Source organism: Pristiophorus japonicus, chromosome 4, assembly GCF_044704955.1.
Source record: "Pristiophorus japonicus isolate sPriJap1 chromosome 4, sPriJap1.hap1, whole genome shotgun sequence".
NCBI lineage: Eukaryota > Metazoa > Chordata > Chondrichthyes > Pristiophoridae > Pristiophorus > Pristiophorus japonicus.
In genome coordinates this window covers 76,390,418-76,411,606 of record NC_091980.1, presented here as the reverse complement: position 1 = coordinate 76,411,606, position 21,189 = coordinate 76,390,418, and the positions used below count along the sequence as shown (strand labels likewise).

At 43.3% G+C, this 21,189-nt stretch overlaps 1 protein-coding gene across 15 annotated transcripts in view; it reads right to left on the bottom strand.

Moving 5' to 3' along the window:
* LOC139262968 (histone-lysine N-methyltransferase, H3 lysine-36 specific-like) overlaps positions 1-21,189 on the bottom strand; it is a 281,574-nt gene that overhangs the window by 57,033 nt on the left and 203,352 nt on the right. For all 15 annotated transcript variants that reach the window (XR_011593007.1, XR_011593008.1, XM_070878367.1 and 12 more), the window contains 4 exons: positions 13,673-13,796; positions 9,609-9,809; positions 8,999-9,178; positions 519-675 (listed from right to left, as the gene is read on the bottom strand). Coding sequence is in view for 13 of the 15 variants with exons in the window: in XM_070878367.1 (XP_070734468.1) it covers positions 519-675; positions 8,999-9,178; positions 9,609-9,809; positions 13,673-13,796 (662 nt within the window). In the remaining 2 variants the exon portion in view is untranslated. The remainder of the gene's footprint in view (positions 1-518; positions 676-8,998; positions 9,179-9,608; positions 9,810-13,672; positions 13,797-21,189) is intronic.

Below are 21,189 nucleotides of genomic sequence, written 5' to 3'. Positions count from 1 at the left end.
AAAATTAAAATGTTTCAAGCAAGACTTGAAATTTAATAAATTTTTCTCTTCCAAAGATGTGGGTATGTAGAATTGACTTCTAAATAATGCCACTACCAGTGTGTCATCAACATCTTTCTTTTTAAAAAAGTGACCACATGTCTGATTAGGACTAGGATTAAGGGTTACAAGGTTAAAGATTATAAGACAGAGATGATCAAAGTGTGTGCAACATCATGGTTCTTGAACTGAAGGCACTATGGAAATATCAAAAAAGAAAACTACTTTAGGATACACAATGTATTCTGGAGTTTCGCTTGATTTACTTTTGTGGGCCAGCGAAAAACCTTCATCACGAGATAAGTCTCAAAATAGATTGTATATGAATTTTAAAAAGTGGGCTTGATAACCTTTTCTAGTTCCTTGCTTTTTGTCTTTTCTTAAGTAGAACTGAATTGAACTAGATTGTACCCCTATTGAGGCATGTGCAATTCAAATTATTGCATACCCCATCACGGTTAGCATTTCAAAAATCTTACCTATATCGACCGAGTTTAACCCAGATGACATCCTTATAGTGTGGCTTTTTGCCAGCCTTACAGTCATTACAGTACCATTTTCCTTTCGGCATCTCAATGTTCAGGCACTCACGGTGAAAGGCAGCAGGACATGATTCACAGCATAGTAAGCTGCCACCTGACAATACAAATGGTTACATTTATGGTTTAGGTATCAAGGCAGGCCAAGAAGGAAAACAAATAGTGAAAGCAAAGTACAAATACTGATAAATGGGAGAACCTGTTCTTTGCAATAGAAACTTTAACTGAAAAAAAATCCATCCAGCCAGTTTTGAGTTTGATTCTAGCTATTTTGAATGCATATAAAGATGTAAAATAAATAAACATATAGCTGGATTTGGTTTCACACAAGACATCAAGGCTATATTCAACCTGTGGAGGCATTTCAGAGAAAAACCCCAACACTGATCTTTGGTGTAATAGGACTGAGTATGAGACCAGATGTGGGGAGTCCAAAACTAGGAATCACAAATACAAAATAATCACCAATAAATCCAATAGAGAATTCAGGAGGAATTTCTTTACCCAAAGAGTGCTTAGAATGTGGAATTCACTACCAAAAGGAGTAGTTCAGGCAAATAGCATAGATGCATTTAAGGAGAAGTTAGATAAACATGACAGAGAAAGGAATTGAAGGTTATGCTGATAGGGTTAGATGAAGATGGGTGGGAGGAGGTTCGTGTGGAGCATAAACCATTTGTGCTAAATGGCCTGTGCTTCAAATTTTATGTAAGGTTAAAAAAAAAACAGACCCTTCAACCTTGAAAGAAGGAAAATGACATAAGGAAACAATAAGATCTGCCAATGAATAACTCAATCAAAAATAATGTGCGTTTACATCCTTTCCAGTCCTGGGTGTTGACTGAGATGACATAAAGCAAGAAAACTTTGGGATTGGCTGAGTTTTAAAATAAATTAAACATGGCTGAGTACTAAAAAAAAAAACACTCACCAATGTACAACTAAAACATAGTCCATTTGATTGTTATTTTGCAGTCCAATGGAGAGCTGCCATCTGTTTATCAGTTATGGGTCTGACTTCATAGGAAGCCCTGCAAATTGCCTTTCAGCTGATAAGGGAGGTGCCTAAGCTGAGAACAATCAGTAACATTCAGCTCACGTGACTACTGATTTGAGATAGTAATGTATGGAAATTTACGTGAAGGAAGACAACTTGCATTTATATAGCGCCTTTCACGACCACCGGACATCTCAAAACGCTTTATAGCCAATGAAGTACTTTTGGAGTATAGTCACTGTTGTAATGTGGAAAGACACTCTGCAGATGTTAGTGTGGTGGGCTTTGCAGGGTCTAGACTGGACATGCCTTTGCCATGCCGAGTGCCTCGGTGGTCTTAGTATATTTCTTTGTAGCGGTTTTGTACAACTGAGTGGCTTGCTATTTCAGCAGGCAGTTAAGAGTCAATCACATTGCTGTGGGTCTGGAGTCACATGTAGGCCAGACCAGGTAAGAACGGCAGATTTCCTTCCCTAAAGGAAATCAGTGAACCAGATGGGGTTTTACAACAATCCGGTAGGTTCATCTTCACCATTACTGATACTAGCTTTTAATTCCAAACTTATTTAATTAAATTAATTTAAATTCCCCAGCTACCATGATTTGAACTCATGTCTCCAGATCATTAGTCCATGCCTCTGGATTACTAGTCCAGTAAGTAACATAACCACGATACTACCGCATCCTATTTGTACTGCTGCTTTGCTAAAGCGAAATAAATTCCATCCCGCTATCCTGCTGTTTCTCCATAGCACTGTTTCTCCCTTTGCTTCAAATATTTATCCAATTTTTCCTTAATATTCTGCCTCAATGCTTTCTATGGCAAAGTATTCTATTGTTCAGAAACCCTCTACATGAAGACATTTTTGCTAATATCTCTCGTAACAGGCTGGGTGACCATTAAGTCTTTTCCTATTTACCCTATCAAAACCTTTCATAATTAAAAATATCTCTATTAAATCTCCTCTTAACCTTATCTGCTCAAGTGAAAATAGTCCTAGTGTTCCAGTCTCTAACTATAGCTTCTCATTCCTGGCATTATCCAGGGGAATCTACGTTGTACAATCTCTATAGGCTAAATTTAATGGGGAAGGTGAGTGGGGGACAAGGGTTGCTCCCAGGAGGTTGGGAAACTTGGGAGAATAGAATTCCCACAGGCCCTGCTGAATTAATGCATGCGAAGCCTCTGTCTCCAACCTGCAGTCAGCCAGATGGAGAGGCTGGCTGGCTCTGGGCGGGTAGGCCTGTGATACTAGACCGCAGAGAGGTGGCCTGAGGGTTGGGAGGGTGGGAGAGTGGTCTTGAACATAGATTACAGGCTGGAGGAACAGCTGGAGGAGGGAGGATCATGAGGATCGAGGGCTGGAGGAGCAGGGGCGGAGGAGATCGGAGACTGAGGAGGGGGGTGAGAGATTGGTGACCTGGGGGGTGGGGTGAGGGAGATCGGAGGCCTCGTGGGGGGGGTTGTCTCCCCAATAGGTTAGGTCGGGATGCTGGATCCAGGAGCTAAATGTAAAGACACGTACCTCCTGGATCCAGCAATCCTCGCTTTGCTTTAGTTTGGGGGGTTTCATGAGGTGTGCGAAACCCATGCAGCTAAAGTTAAATTCAAAATGGAGGTAACAGCAGAGGGTTCCAGTCTCATTATAATATTTAAATAGATGACCTGCCTCCTGGGAGTGGGTTGTTTGCCCGCCCCTCCATTAAAATTGGAGGTGGGCGCGTTCAAGTTGGGATTCAGATTTTTAAGGATGTCTCGGAGTGGCTGCAGAGCATTCTGGAGAGGGAGGGTGAACAGCCAGTTGTCGTGGTACATGTAGGTACCAACGATATAGGTAAGAGGCAGGAAGAGGTCCTACAAGCTGAATTTAGGGAGCTAGGAGTTAAATTAAAAAGTAGGACCTCAAAGGTAGTAATCTCTGGATTGCTACCAGTGCCACGTGCTAATCAGAGCAGAGGGAGCAGGATAGTTAGAATAAATACGTGACTTGAGCAGTGGTGCAAGAGGGAGGGATTCAAATTCCTGGGACATTGGAACCAGTTCTGGGGGAAGTGGGATCTGTACAAAAGGGATGGTCTTGCACTTGGGCAGGACTGGAACTGATGTCCTAGGGGTAACATTTGCTAATGCAGTTCGGGAGTGTTTAAACTAATATGGCAGGGGGATGGGAACCTATGCTGCGACACAGGGTGAAGTAATATGGAGTCAGAAACAGATGGTAGAAAGATAAAGAGCAATAGTGGAAGGCCGAGTAAACAAAGGCAAAAAACAAAAAGGGCCACACTACATCATAATTCTAAAAGGACAAAGTGTGTTAAAAAAACAAACCTGAAGGCTTTGTGTCTTAATGCAAGGAGTATCCGTAATAAGGTGGATGAATTAACTGTGCAAATAGATGTTAACAGATATGATGTGATTAGGATTACAGAGACGTGGCTCCAGGATGATCAGGGCTGGGAACTCAACATCCAAGGGTATTCAACATTCAGGAAGGATAGAATAAAAGGAAAAGGAGGTGGGGTAGCATTGCTGGTTAAAGAGGAGATTAATGCAATAGTTAGGAAGGACTTTAGCTTGGATGATGTGGAATTTATATGGGTAGAGCTGCAGAACACCAAAGGGCAAAAAACGTTAGTGGGAGTTGTGTACAGACCTCCAAACAGTAGTAGTGATGTTGGGGAGGGCATCAAACAGGAAATTAGGGGTGCATGCAATAAAGGTGCAGCAGTTATAATGGGTGACTTTAATTAAGGTTTTTCTGTGCCTACAAAAGTGGCCACATACACTAGCCTACGATAGTTTGGAGTAACTTTTAGCTGGCCAAATTTGCTTCTATGGCCAAAAGACGCATAAGTGGCTGGTCACGCCCCCTTTTGGAGAAAAAAAATGAAATTTAAAAAAAACCTAACTAACTGACTTACACTGGATCAAGTTAAATGGGGAAATGTGCGATTTTTAAGTTACTCCAAAAAAAGCTACTTGCTCCAAAAAAAGTGGGGCAACTCCTGGGGAAATTTGAGCCCTATGTCCCTATTGATAAAACCCAAGTGCTGTTGGCATTTTATTACTACATTCATATTTTCAGGCAATTATGCATTCAATCCCCAGGTCTCTCCGTTCATCCACACCCTTCAGCGTCTTTCCATATACTCATTCCTTGTTTTTCCTCTCAAAATATAATATCTCACAAATTTCAGGTTAACAGCTGTCATCTATGTCTTTGTGAAGTCTTTTACAGCTCTCCTTGCTATTTGCCAAATGCTTTACTTTTGTGTCATCAGTAAATTTTGAAATTATGATGGCTACATCAAAGTCTAAATCATCTATATATTCTGTGAATAAAATTGGTCCAGCACAAACCCCTGGGTACACCATTTTCAACCCTTCTTCAATCCAAACAACACTCATTTATCCTAATTCTTTACTGTCCATCACCTAAGTTTCTATGTATACTGCTACATTTCCTCATGCCATTTACCTGAACTTTTCTTGTAAGCCTCATAAGATATTGTATTGAACATATCTGAATATCCACGTAAACTTTATCTACTACATTTCCTTTATCTATCTAGTCACTTCTTCAAAAGAGAACTATTACATTTGTCAAACATGATTTGCATTTAGAAAATCAGTACCGGCTATCCTTGATTAACTTGCACATTTCTAAATGTTCACTAATTTTATCTCGAATTATGGATTCCAAGAGTTTGCCAACAACTATAGACTACTTGGTCTATAGTTACTTTCGAAGAACATTGGGAACAGTAGTAGACCATTCAGCCCCTTGAGCTGAAGTAGATCATGTCTGATCTGCACCTTAACTCCATTTTCTCTTCCTTCTTGAACAAAGGTGTTGCACTGAGGACTCTCCGGTCCAATTACACAATTTACATATTTAAGCAGGATTGAAATATTAGGCCAAGAGCTTGTGTTATCTTCTGACTTCTTTCAACAGCCATCAGTGCTCAAGGGACTTATTCATCATGAGTTCTGCTAATTTTTTCAGAACTAATTTTTCTAGTTATCTCGAACAATTGTTTCAGACCTTCCTTTAGCATACTGACATTCTCAGTTCCATTATCATTTGTAAAAACTAATGCAAAATATTTCTTTATCATATATGAGGGAATGTTGTTTAGTTGTATGGAGTTCCTGTTCATTCAGCAAGGCCAAGATTATTCACGATACAATTCTGAGTGGTAAGACAAACACCGTGGAACTATTTAAGGGCCCAAATTTCCCCAGCTGCCTAGAGCAGCATAGTTAGGGGTGGCACGCCGACTTTGTGAGCCAAAATAAACGGCAAAAATGTACCTATTAACTTGGCCGCTCCTTTGTCGTGCGGATCCATCGGCGTAGCGCTGCAGAGCCTGGGGGGGGGGGGGGCGGGCGGAGCTTCAGCCGCATTTGCTCAGCATGGCCGGCATGGGGGCGGGGCTTGGGCCCAGCGTTTTGTGGAGTGCCGGCAGGGGGACGCATGTCCGTTTGAACGTGCGCGCATACGCAATGGGTGGTTCAGCTTGCGCGCAGGCGCAGTGCAACAGGAAGCTTGGCAATCGACCAATTAAAAGGAGAGCGTCCTCAGTATCATTGTTAATGGTGCATATATAAAGATAAGGTTTGAATATTGATTTTTGTGTGGCTGAGGGAGTGGAAAGGAGTGCTGGATAGGTGGAAGAAAGGTGAGAAGTGTGATTTTTGAACATTACCTGCGTGTGAGTCCAATAGATGAATGGCGTAAGAGCGTGCAAGACAAACAAAGAATTTCCTCCATGAGGAAGTGGAGAAACTAGTGACTGTAATTGAAGAGAAATGGCTGGAGCTGGATATCAGCAAGAGTGGTCTGTCAAAAGTTTCACCCAAGGAAATGAGAAAAAGATGGAACCTAGTTGCAGAAGAATACTCTGCTGGGGTCAATACTGCAAGATCTGGAAGCCAGTGCAAGAAGAAATGGCAGGACGTTGGTCAAGTAGTGAGTGTAAGTAATATCTACATCTTTAAATTGAATTGCAATGGAAAATGTGACCATCTGTATGTGTCCCATCCATCAGAAGTGCACCATGTCTGAAAATTAATATTTTCATCTTTGCAGAAGAAATTGGCCCGCAACAAAAGGGAGAACACTGGAACAGGAGGAGGTCTGCCAAATCTGCACCAACTGTCACCCCTGGAACAGAGGGTTGCTGCCTTGCTGAGTCGCAACGGCAGAAAAAGAATCAGCTCTGCACAAGCTGGACCCACATGCGAGGGTGAGGGTGAGTCATTAAAATGCATAGTCGCCCTTCAAATCAACCTGCTGACTGGCCTACTACGTGTCAGACTACTCATGCCACCCATCCAGCCTCTTCCTGTGCTGCTAACCATTTGACTGTTCTGTTGTATTTTGCAGAAGACGACACTCCTCAAGATCCTGAAGATCCACCAGAGGATCCAGATGTGTGCGCTCCAGACCAAGGAGGATGGGTGGAGGAGGGGTCCATGGAAGTGTGTGCACGGGAGAATGCTGACCGCGATATGGATCAGGCCATAGCACAGGGCATCTCACTGACAGAAACCTCCATGAGCTCCTCGGCAACATTCCATGGGTTCACACCTTCCGAGGTCGCGGGTCCCAGTGGCAGTGGTCAAATGCATCTTGGGACACCCAGTCCCCCCACCGTCCCAGCCTGCGTCTCACACTGGAGGGGTGCCACTAGGCAGACCCACGGCGAGGGGAAGAAGCCGACCAGTCTCTCCTGAGATGCAGCCCTCAGCAGAGGTTAATCAGGTTGTTTCATTGGGCGTGGAGACCAATGCCCTCAAGATCACTCGTGGCAGCCGTCAGTGGGGTACTGTCGGGTGAAATCTCTGCACTGAGACGGGAAGTGAGGGCGGTCATTTCAGAGGGTGTGCAATCTCATTGGATATATTCAAGGGGGAGTTAGATATAGTCCTTACGGCTAAGGGGATGAAGGGGTATGGAGAGAAAGCAGGAAAGGGGTACTGAGGGAATGATCAGCCATGACCTTATTGAATGGCGATGCAGGCTTGAAGGGCCGAATGGCCTACTCCTGCACCTATTTTCTATGTTTCAAACGATGGCAGATACCATGAGGGAGCTAGCTTCTGCAATAAGAGCACAAAGGCCAGATACTCAAATGCCACTCCCACTTCAATCCATGCACCAGTCAGACTCAAGTTGGGCCCCCGACACTCCCCACCACCATCATTGACCCTATGAAGAAGTGCACTTTCCCCGAGATGTGGGTGAGGGATGGGTGCAGCCTTTCTTTGCTGTCATTGAAGTGCACTGTAAAATTTCCAATAAAAGATATTTTGCATTAAAAATGAATCATGCTCCCTTAGGACCATGCAACATTTAGGGCCAACTGTAAAAAGTAAAAATCCTTCGCCCCTACAGTCATGCGTGCCTGCCGTCCCTAGCCCTGGCGGGAGGGTTAGCCGGTGCGTTCTGCAGTCAGCAAGGCAGGACTGCTCTATTTTCAGTAGCTGATTTATCTTTCATTTATTTTTGATGATGTTGTGCAGCTGTTGTGCTGAAGATGTTGTAATGTTGTGCTGATGTTGTGAAGGTCTTTAGTGCTTTAGAATTCTCTAACTCACCTCTTTCCCCCTGCCCAATCTCTGGCTACCTATGCTGATTTCTTAAATGTAGGTAAGGTTTTTCTGTGCCTACAAAAGTGGCCACATACACTGGCCTAAGTTAGTTTGGAGTAACTTTCAGCTGGCCAAATTTGCTTCTATGGCCAGAAGAGGCATAAGTGGCTTATCTCGCCCCCTTTTGGAGAGAACAAACAAAACTAGAAAAAAACCTAACTAACTGTTTTACATTGGAGCAAGTTAAATATGGAAATTTGCGATTTTTAAGTTACTCCAAAAAAAGCTACTTACTCCAAAAAAAACAGGGCAACTCTTGGGGAAATTTGAGCCCCAAGTATGCAATTAAAGGAGGATTTGTCTTCATATGAACTCAAGTAATATTCTTCAAAATTAATTTTTGTGTTAAAATGGAGTGTTTAAGTAAGTATACTTAAGCCTATTACAGCCCCACAATTTATAACGGGAATGTTTCATGCGACCATAATTTGCTCGCTATTCACGGTGGCTGATATAATGCAGTAATGTTAATAAAATAAAAAGATAAAGGACCACCAACAGAGATTAAAAACAAATTTTATATAAACTTACAGTACTGGTTGGGCAGGAAAGCGTTAGCGGCAATGACCTAATCTGGTGATCCAGGTATGAACAAACTGCTGAAGTTGCACCACCATGGTTTATAATACCACCACTCAATGGAGTTGTATCAATTTGTACATGAATATTGTAAGCAAATTCCAGGATCTTCAGAGAAGAAAACTTAATTGAGGCAGAAAAACGATATACAAAAGTACAAAACATTTACTTCCAGCTTTACCTTACCTTCTGAGCACACAAAGCACCAGCTGACATTGACATGTCCATGATGCCTGCAACCCCTTCTTGCAGTGAAATGGTTAGTACAGATGATACTATTTGAAGCCAGGACCACACATCCTGCTGCCAGACAATTATCACTGGCATGATAAGCTACAGGACACCGCACACAGCGCATCATTCGACCTAATCACACATAAAGACAGAAATACATATAAACAGAACCAACCAATGTTAGACTGTATTACACTTTAGCCTATTCAAACTTGATACTGTAGTATTGTGTCTATGATCACTTTCACGATAATTTCACTTGCCCCAACAAGTTACTGTAATACTATAGCTGTGTTAACAACAACATAGTGCTGTTAAAGTAGTAAAATGTACCAAGGCGCTTCACAGGAGCGTTAGCAGGCAAAATTTGACACAGTATAAAATCTTACATAACTCAGAAATAACCACTGATCAAAGAAAAGGCATTTGATGAAAAAGTTTAAACAAAGCAGATCACAGTGGAACTGATTACAACTCCCAGAGAAATAATCTGATCGACATTTTATCGATCATTTTATTCTGAACGTTATCTTTTGTAAAGATTATTCTTTGTGTACAGTACCTTTGGTTGCTCTTGGATTAGTAGGGTTGCAGGCATAACAAGACAGACAGGCATGGATTGAGCATCGGAATCCTTTATTCTGCAGTACAGTGGTAGGATACTTTTCAATGCACTCCATATGATAAAACTTCCCACACAATGGCATAAGACATCGCTTCACATCATTCTCATTTTCTCTACACACAAAGCAAGTATGAAGACCTGGTGAAAACACAGAGTAATGTTACTTTTTGAATTGTTTGGAGGAGCACAGTCGCATTTAGAGAATGTCACCAAAATGACAGGAAGCTTCACTTGTCAAGTTAACTTTGTCTGACAACAGGTCAAGAGAAACTTTTGCAGTGATTTCAAGTCACTGCTTGCTTCATCATTCTTGTGCTAGGCTTTCTTTTCTAGTTTAACTGTGTAAGGCCACCATATAAGCTGACAATAAATTGTACATCCAAAGTAAACACCAATGAGCTTCCCCTTCAAATGAAACCATTTTTTAAATAGATCAGTTCTAGTCTGGGGCATTCTAGTGCAAGAAAGTAAAACTGATTTGCGCAGAACAGACCACACTACTTCTAAGAAAAAATGCACTCTGGTATTTATATAGATATGATAGTGACCTATCATTCTAAAAACTCCCATTTTCACAGATCCTCCCTACTGTTCCCCAAAGCCAGAAAGGAATTTTTCCTATCTTGCAATATTCACCAGCACATTTTCTGAACTCAAAATGTTTCTTTTTTCCTTTTGGGTCACCTAACTCTGACTTCACCTTTGAAGTTTAGGATGTCATCAGAACCCATTTGTTACTGGCTTATTACTCACCCATTATATTCTATCCATTGGAATATTACTGTAGTGTTATCCAGGATAGATTTGGAATGCAATAGTTTTGCGAAACACGAAGTAGCTTACAGCAGACACTTACCATTATTATTTTAATAACTTTTACTTAAATAGCCCAAATCTCCATATGCAAACCTAACAGCTAACCGATTCTAAACTTCCTTTGCTCATCTTCTGAAATTTTAAAGGGTCTTTGTATTCATCTACTTCAACAACTGTAATCCTTCACTAAAATTAAAAAAAATTACTTGCCAAACCATTTTATACAACCAATACTTAATAAAAAATTGAATTTAAAGTGGTGCAGAATTATAGATCACATAATGGTGAGATGCAGGTTTGCACCTTTCAATGCCCATGTCTTTGACATGTACTTGAGGAAAGCATAAAGCAGAAGTTAAGTGCTTCCCTGCGGAGAAGGCAAGGCGATCAGATGATTTAACAAGGCCTGTTCTTGCACATTTCCGATATCCTTGGGAGCCTGCATATCCACTTACTGTGGAACTGTTGCACTGCAGGAGGGGTGGGAAGGTGGCTTAAAAGTGGGATAAACATTTTACTAACTGAATAGAGTGGAAGATATAAGTAATAATGGCCTGAAAATAGTGGCCTTTCTGCGTGCGTACGATATGCGCATGCACCCGAAGAGGCCTCCCAAATGGCAGTTCTTGGCGTGCAATGCGCATGCGCTGAGAACCGACTTTTGCGATCTCAAATCGCACGCATCTCTGGGAGAAGGACATTCGGGGCAGAGATTTGGGCTATCTGCCCAACTCTTGCCTAGTGAATGTCCTTCAAACTCTTACACCTGGAAAAAGCAAGTGTTTAGCCTACTTTTACCAACACAAGTGTTTTAAAAACATAGAAAAATTAAATGTTACTACTTATTTTTATATTGAAAACCCTGTCTATGAAGGTAAGTTTATTTTTAACACAATTAAAACATTTTTTTTTAATGTCAGAAAAATCATTTTTTTTCTAAAACATTTAATTTAATGCAATTTCTATTAATTAAAAAAAGTGAAGTGTCTTTTTTTAAATTTGTGTGTTTTTTTTTAATTTTAGGGGTATTCTCATTGATAGTAATGGGAGCTCGGAACTCTCATTGCTATGAATGAGAAAACTACACTGTGATTGGTGGTCCAGGCTCACGTGATCCTGGAAGACATGTTCCCGTACGCTGGACTGCTAAACTAGGCCTCGGAGCGGAATCCTATGTTTCTCCGGGGCTACCATTCGTAATTTTTTTTTTCTGGTCGGAGGCAATCACCTGCAGGAAGCCTCTGACCGCAATTTTCCTCCCATCATGTTTAATGGTCTGGATGCAGATGGCCAAAATTGCTAAATAACGACACTTGCAGCTCCCTCTATGGGTAATTTACTGAATTACAAAGACTTTACAGCACAGAAATAGGCCATTTGGCCCAACTGCTCTGCGCCAGTGTTTAAGCTCTACATGAGCCTCCACTAACCCTAGCAGCATAACTTTCTATTCCTTTCTACCTCATGTGTTTATCTAGCTTCCCCCTAAATGCATTGATGTTATTCATCTCAACTATTCCACGTGCAAGTGCCATTATAAGAACGTAAGAAATAAGAGTAGTAGGCCATAGGCCCCTTGAGCCAGCTCCGTCATTTAATAAGATCATGGCTGATCTGATCATGGACTCAGTTCCACTTTCCCGCCCGTTCCCCATAACCCCTTATCCCCTTATCGTTTAAGAAACTGTCTATTTCTGTCTTAAATTTATTCAATGTCCCAGCTTCTACAGCTCTCTGAGGCAGCGAATTCCACAGATTTACAACCCTCTGAGAAGAAATTTCTCCACATTTCTGTTTTAAATAGGCGGCCCCTTATTCTAAAATCATGTCCTCTAGTTCTAGTCTCCCCCATCAGTGGAAACATCCTCTCTGCATCCACCTTGTCAAGCCCCCTCAATCTTATATGTTTCGATAAGATCACCTTTCATTCTTCTGAATTCCAATGAGTAGAGGTCCAACCTACTCAACCTATCCTCATAAGTCAACCCCCTCATCTCCGGAATCAACCTAGTGAACCTTCTCTCAACTGCCTCCAAAGCAAGTACAGGCAACTCTCGATTATCCGCACATGGATGAAACGGGAAACCATTGTAACGGCATTAAAAGTTCCATGTGTGCGCACTGCTGCAGCCGCTGACCTCGGAGTCCTTTCTGCCCGGGAAGGCATCGGGCCGCTGACATCGGAGTCCTTTCTGTCTGGGAAGGCATCGGGCCGCTAACATCAGAGTCCTTTCTGCCCGGGAAGACATCGGGCCGGTGCGTTCGGAGTCCTTTCAGCCCGGGAAGGCAGTGCACTCCGGAACGAGACAATCTCCTCCGAGGCCACCTGCATGCATGTTGGTAATGTCCATACTTAACTGCCTTGTTAATGTTTGCAGCTGATTGCACAATGGTTACTTTATAATGCCAACTCACTCTAACGGAGAAATCGTTTACCCGGCATAGCCCAATCCCCAAGGAACCCGGATAATCAAGAATTGCCTGTATATCTTTTCGTAAATATGGAAACCAAAACTGCACGCAGTATTCCAGGTGTGGCCTTACCAATATTTTATATAGCTGTAGCAAGACTTGCCTGCTTTTATACTCCATCCCCTTTGCAATAAAGGCCAAGATTGCATTGGCCTTCCTGATCATTTGCTGTACCTGCATACTATCCTTTTGTGTTTCATGCATAAGTATCCCCAGGTCCCGCTGTACTGCGGCACTTTGCAATCTTTCTCCATTTAAATAATAACTTGCTCTTTGATTTTTTCTGCCAAAGTGCATGACCTCACATTATACACCATCTGCCAAATTTTTGCCCACTCACTTAGCCTGTTTATGTCAAAATTCTAACCACTCTCTCGGTAAAGAAGCTTCTCCTGAATTATTTATTGGATTTATTAGTGACTATCTTATATTTATGGCCCCTAGTTTTGGACTCCCTCCACAAGTGGAAACAATTTCTCCATGTCTACCCTATCAACTCCTTCATAATTTTAAAGACATCTATTAGGTCACCACTCGGCCATCTCTTTTCTAGAGAAATGAGCCCCAGCCTTAAAGACAAGAAGGGAGAATTTGGGATGTAATTTATAGTTTAATATCAATGTACTTTAAAATTATACATAACTAGGATAACCATGTATCAATTGTTTAAACTATTATTGCACAATAGGTTACGACATGAATACTCATCTTACCTGTGGTACATTCAATGCACATAAATTTTCCTTCGGGCATTTTGGTTAAACCGAGGCACTTTAAATGGAAGGCGCCACAGCATTGTCCTTCACAAAGCAGCAGCTCCCCAGGTTTCTCACACAGCTTTGGATTCGAGGGAAGAGGACAATTTGTTAAATATATCATTCTGTAAAGATACTGGATTAAAACTTGCAATAAATTCCAATATATAACTTAATTGAAAAAGTCAGCAATTCCCACCCTATGGGTAGTGTATTAAATGGAACAGAGTTCAGCAATCACAATGTTAGTGTCACTTAAATATAACTTTTAATTGTTGCAAGTTTTCCACCATTACTATTTTAGGTGCAGGAGACTGAAGTCAAAACTGCTCAATTATTTAAAATTTCAATATGCCAGATAGGAACAAGAGGCATCTGAACCTCAGTCTGTACACACTGCACAAAGCACCACACCCCCACCAAGCATTTGCACCTACCTCCTACTCAAACTCATGGACTCTGACTCGCACACATTCGTTTCTCTTGCAGGCCAAGATGGCCCACAATAGGAGGGTGCAGCAGAAAACAGGCGGAAGAGATGCACAGCTCCAGCAGCTTTCAGACCTTGAGGAGCGAGTGCTGCGACTCGTTGAGCAGCAGGTGGTAGGCTGCAGGTGGTGGGTGCCGTGGCTGTCAACGACCCCGTTGGAGCCTACAACGGTATCTTCATCCCCTCTTGTTCTCTCATCCCACTTCCCCTTACACCATATTCCTCTCTCAATTTGCAGCTCCTGATAATGTCTGCATTCCTTGCTCCATTCCTGCGCCCACCTTAATGAGAGTCTTGTGCCTTTATGCTTTCAGATAAACAGCAACCAGATGAGCAGCTTGTCCCTGAGCATCCCACTGAGGGTGAAGAGGAGGAGGAGGAGGAGCAAAGCACCGCATCATTGCATCTCTCACCCGCAGGCACCACCTCAGATACTGGCAATCTTTATAGGCAACTTTAGGAGAGAGATCTGCACTGGGTGTTGCACCGGGGACGAGCAGGCTGCAGATGAGGACCTCGATGGGGAGGCGTTCACAAGAAGGGTCATGGGCATGCACTCCGAGATGATAGGTGCAATGGGAAGGGTGCCCAAGAGCCACTCGGCAATGGTCAGGAGCGTGGAGGAGTCCGCCTCCAACAGTGCCGAGCTCTGTGTACACAAGAGAGCCCTTCAGAGGATGGTGGTCTCCTAGAGAGACCGTGCGGATTCAGACCTCATGACATATGTCATGGCGATGTGGCAGCTTTCATTGCAGCACAGGTGTGGAAGTGGTGCAACGTCTTAGTGCTGTCATGCAGTCAATGGTTGGTGACATTGAATCTCAGACTGCTCTCATGCAGTCTCAGCTGGATGCCACGCATACTCTGACTGCTGCCATCGTCGCTAGGTGTACCAGTCGACTTGGGGGATTTCACGGTCTCGCAGCAGGCCAATAAATCTGTGCCCCAGCAGATTGGTAGGGATGCTGAGGTGGTACCCCGGGGGAGTTGCAGTGCGCCAGTGGAATAGGTACAGGTTGAATCTCCCTTATCCGGAATCCTCGGGACCTGGTCTGTTCCGAATTAGGGTTATTTCCGGATAAGGGAAGGTCATTTCAGTGTGTGCGCGCGCCGATTAGCTGAAACGACTGTCAGTCAGACAGTCAGTTAGTGTGGTGTCGGCGGGCCATCGGGCCCCGAGGTGTCAGCAGGCTGTCGGGCCCCTAAGGTATCGGCTCCGAAGTTTATTTTACATTGATATTTTGAGAGGTTTTGGGGTAAATTTATTGTGTGTCTGAAGGTGTAAATGGGCAAGTTTTTTTTTCATTGATTTATTTTTGAGGATTTTGAGCGGTGTGCGCCACCCAGCGGCCTGGAATGGTTCCGAACAAGGGGTGGTTCCGGATAAGGGGGGGTTCAACCGGTACCTGCTGTTCTTTCACAGGATGACAGCATTCCTGATCCCAGCACTGCCAACTCCACAATTGCACTTGTCGCTGTCTATCATCCAGTCAGCTCAGGCTGCCGCCGTCCATACTGCAGTGACATAGTGTACAGCGGATCTTCCAAAGTCGAGGAGGACTTTTCAGTGTCGACTGGGCTGAGTGTGCCGTTGTTGTGTCCGCAGCTGGTGCCGAGATCAATGCCGGGTTGTCCATCCAGTTTTATTCTTATTGTTTTTTGTCATGATTTTTTTATAACTGAGTGGCTTGCTGGGCCATTTCAGAGGGCAGATAAGAGTCAACCACATTGCTGTGGGTTGGGAGTCATATGCAGGCCAAGTAAAGAGGGTAGATTTCCTTCCCTGAAGGACATTAATAAACCAGATGGGTTTTTAACGACAATCCGATAGTTTCATAGTCACCATTACTGACACAAGCTTTTTATTCCAGATTTTTATTGAACTAACCAAATTTAAATTCCACAGCTGCCATGGTGAAATTTGAACTTGCGGGGCGAAAATTCAGGCACGCCAGAAAGCTGGTGCACCCACGTTTTTTTTTTTAACCACGGTTGCGATGAGGCAGCCTTCCGAACGATTTTCTCAACTTTGATCTTTTTTTTGCGTTGGACCGGAAGTCGGTCATAGTGGGGACGGAAGTCCGGCGTTAAGTCCTGGTGAGGGGCAGAAGTTGGGGCGGGAACAATGGAATGTTGGCGGTAATTGGCTGGCCGATCGGGAAGTCGGCCGGCAAAAATAAAAACATGGCGGCCGCAGCAGTGAAGGGCCGCCCGCACACAGACACAAAAAGGTGCACAGACAGAAAAAGTTGTCGGGGCACCATGCAGCAGCTCGTAGATTTTTAAAACTAAATTTGGGGCAGATTTCAATGGAGGTGCGTGTTTCGATGACCCGCTTGCGACAGTCGGCAGCAGCGGGGCGGAAGTAGGGACAGGCTGAAAAATCCCCGAGCTGAATTTGGGTCGGGGCAGCCAATGGACCGCAACGCGGCGCCACTCGATTCCATCGCATGGCTGCCGCAAAATGGCAGTAAAGAGCTTTATACAGACCCTAAATTTCGGCCCCCACATCTCTGGATCATTAGTCCAGGCCTCTGGATTACTAGTCCAGTATCATAACCACTATGCTACTGTTCCGGGTATTTGTTTTTGTCCTGACCCACTGACTATTATGCCTGCTTTTTAGGTTTAACTACAGTTGCTTTGACACCACCTGTCCAATTACTTAATTAGTAAATGCACCATGTATTGTGGCACTGAGGCATATGGACCAGGAAAGTCACAGGTTATTATGAATCCAGCAATCTCTGCTAGATTAGGAGAAGAGGTACTACAACTGTCCTCAGTGTTCCACATTGAGGGAGAGAGACGAGAAAAAAAAGATCCGGTCAGGTTTCCTGATCCTAATCTCTTTACAACCACTTTTGCTGGAAATGCAATCTCAAATTTTTATCCACGGAGACCTACCAACAGCACATATAGGACATTTTAGGAGTCACTTTGTTGGGTTTTGGACAACTGACATTTATTTTCTACACATTGAAAGTATAACATATTGCAAGATAGCTTGTAAGGGAGTAAAAAGTACACTTGAGCAAGAAGCATAACGGAATTAGGAGATTCTGAGGAATCGGGAGTTCCTCTGTCTTACGGTATGGATTGTAATATTGACCAATTATGTAAACCACACTATACACTCGCTTACATTGGGTTAAGAAGAGGGAGGCAGCAATGCCTGATGGTTAATGAACTATCATAAGTAGCCAACACTGCATTGACCTTTAGCACAGCCTGATAAAAGATGAAAACATACACTCAGTACTGAATAACAGGGCAGTGGAGAGCCGAGAAAGATAGTATGCCCTGGGAAGCGAGGTCAATCAACACGTCATGAGAAACTGAGGCAAAGTTGAACACATTCCAGAAGGGTGACATGTGATGAGAGATGGATAGGTGGGAAAGAATCACTCAGAGCTAGTCTGATAAGATTCAACAAGTCAATATAACTTCGCTAATAGCAGTAGGCCAATCGATGGTTTTGTAGGAGAGTCGCACACCGCAGGAAATGTATAACTGACATTACAAACTGTTGTTCTGGGACGTGTTCATCGGAACATTTCCCCTGCATGCTTGAATAAACCGGTTAACCGATGTTTTGTCTGAGTGATTCCGTGGTTGCTATGTCAAAGGGCAGGTGTTGATTCCTTATATCAGGGAGTCCACCTTGAGGAAGAGAAGTCTTCTTTTTACCCCAACAATTGGCGCTGCGAGCAGGGTACAAACCCTCCGACCCGGATGATGTGGCAGCTAGCAATGGCAGTGAGTATGTTTTTTGTACCACCTGCAGAGCTGTAGCATTGATGGGGAAGGAGATAATCTGTATAAAGAACTAAGAGGGAGTAATCTGTATAACTAAGTTATAGCAAACCACGCGCGGCGCAAAGAAGAAGGAATACAACCTAAAGGGGGGTTGGGACCCCAGGATGTTTAGGAGAAATTGGCCAGTGGGATGAAATGAAAACCAATGGGGGGGGTCTCTGAGATATGGACCAAAAGGATCCAGGATATAAATGCGAGCAGGAAAGACGAGAAATAAAACCGATACTTAAGTTGCGGAGGAACCAGATTAGGGAGGCAAGCAGTATTGTTAGTCCGGCCGGACATTAGAAGGGTCCAAGGGCTTGGAAACAGTACACGGAATCTGGTCGAGGGGGAAACGTACCCAGACGAGAAATGGCATGCAAGGATAAGTTGCTGAAAAAAGTAGGATAAGCTGTATTGAATGAAAAGTTGGTGTGAGTGTCTGCCTTTAAGTGAAAGTGTTCCTGTGGAAGTTTTCTTGACTGTGGAATAAGTTGCTGAAAAAGCATAGGATGAGCTGCATTGGATGCTCAAAGGACAGGTTGTTTATCAAAAGATAAAACTGCAACCTTGGAAGCTACCGTTGCTAAAAGAAAAACAAATTGGACGTTCAATTGGATAAAAACAAATTGCGATTGTCTTATGTAGTTTAAATTAACAATTTCTGGGAGTCACAAACCCTCTATGTAAAATGTTTGTTAGATACAAAAACTAATTTGAAGAAAGGAGGAAAAATGGAAAATGACATAACTTACTGGATTTGATATTGGCTATGAAGAAGATAGGTTTAATTGGAGGATAATTAGCCAATGAAAGCCTGACTTTCATTGTGGCCACAGTGAAATTCCGGTTTTGTTTCAAAGTGTGACTATTGGAAGAGAGATAAAAGACACTCTATGTTGATAATGATTTTAAATCACGGGAAAGTTTTACTGCAGCAAAGGAGATTTAAATTTCGGGTTTGAAAACCTTTTTAAAATGGATGCCGTATTCTGACATCGGGAAAGGTTTTTTAAAAAAAGAATTACGCGAAGTCACATAATGACGTCAGGCCTTCTTACAAATCTGCAAAGGGGTCAACCTTGTCCACTGACAGCTGTTTTATTTAGCTCACCAAACTTTAGCCTCGGTGCATGGAATTTAAAAAATACTGGGCATTATTAATTTGGGTTTCTTAATTGGAAGTGAATATTTTCCCACGTGCCAGAAGTAAAATAAAATTGTCACGGTTATGAAGATTTAAAAAAAATGTGTAATCTTTAATATGGAATACATAATAACACAAGGGAAGAGACAGATGCCCGAGGACAGAAAGGAAGCAATCCTATCAATGCCTAGGCCAGGGACCGTGAAAGGGGTCAGGCAGGTACTAGGGCTAGTCAACTAATGCAGAAATTTTATTCCCGAATATGCCAAGATGGCCGAACCTATACAGAACCTAGTCAAAGGGGGGAAAACCCTGCCAAGAGCCAGTAAACTGGGGCTCTGATCAGGAAATTGCAGTTGTAACGTTAAAACAAGCTCTCACAAGTGCTCCAGCCCTGGGATTATCCGACCAGATTATTTACCACAGTAAAGATCATAAAGATCATTGGTGACTCAATTACATGGGGACATGCATAGGCCAGTGGCATAGTAATGTCGGGGCACGTTATCCTACATACCCAGCATACCTTAGCAGAATTGCTTAACACAGGAAGGCTAAAAACGGTATCCAATGTACGAAGGGCTAGGTGGGAAGCAATGCTCTTACCCCCCCAACAGGACGGTAACAATAAAAGACAACTGTAACAACCCTGCAGGGTGGATCATTACGCAGGGAGAGGAGCATCCGTGTATCCCAACAGGAGAAGACAAGGAAACCCCGCTTGAGGAGGCAGACATGGATCTATACGTAGATGGGTCCCGCCGCTATATCAACGGGACACCATGGATGGGATGGGCTTTGGTAGATAGCAGTGGACAGGTTAGAAGGGAAAGGCTAAGGGAAAAAGAGTAAACATCTAAACAGACAGTCGGTATGCTTTTGGAATAGTGCATGATTATAACCTGGAGTAGACAGGGATACATGACTTCAGGAGGAAGGACAATAAAACACGAGGCTTGTTAAGAAATTAGTGGAAGCCTCCCTCCTACCCCAAGAGTGTGCGATGAGCAGACGAGGCAGCCAAGGGGGTGTCGGAGCATGTACATCGGGCTGGAGGAAAGAAACATATTTAAGGTACAGGGAGAAGCCACTCCACAGGAAAAGGAGGGGTGGAAACAGAGAGGAGCCCAATAAGGGACCGACGGGGTATGGAGGAAAGCAGGGAATTTATACCATGGGTATGTTCATACAAATAGAACCAACATGATAAAGCTTGATGTCCAGATGCTGGTGGTGGAAGGGAATGGGTAGAGATATAGAGACCCACTGTAAAAGATGCCTGACATGTGCACAATACAACCCAGGGGGGAAAGTAAAGGGACATCAGCCTGGCAGGAAGGACCCTGGGAAAACTTAGATAGATTTTACTGGACCATTACCCAGCAACAAGGGGAAGACATACTGCCTGGTTATAATACCCCAATGGGGAATGCCATTACAGCTGGACTCAGATCAGGGTACACACTTCACAGGGAAGGTGATGAAACAGGCCTGCACGTTACTAGGGATCAGGCAAAGATTCCATATCCCATACCATCCGGAATCTTCCGGATTGGTGGAACGAATGAATAGGACCATAAAAGTGGCCCTAGCCAAGGCAATCGAAGAGACTAGAAAGGGATGGGCAGACATGTTACCCTGAGTACTGATGAAGATCAGGCAACCCCTAGTCGGACGACAGGACTGACAACCTTTGAACTATGAGACTGCCAGAAGTCTTGGTTACAGGAAGCGAGGACGTAGGATCATATAAAGACAGGATACGGAGGTTTGTGATGGAACTTTGTAAGCAGTTACATGACTTAAAAGCACAGGCTAGAAATCAACAAGTAATCAAGGAATTAAGAGAATGACATTAAAGAACAGAAAGTCCAACTACCCCAAATAGGCCGTCAGGTAATGATGAGGATTACCCCAGAGAGATCCGGGCTCGCACCAAAGTGGACCGGACCCCATCAGATACTGGTAAGGGACACGTGCGCCTGCGTAGTTATAAAGGGTATCGGCAAGTGGAAACACTGGACCCAGTTGGAAAAC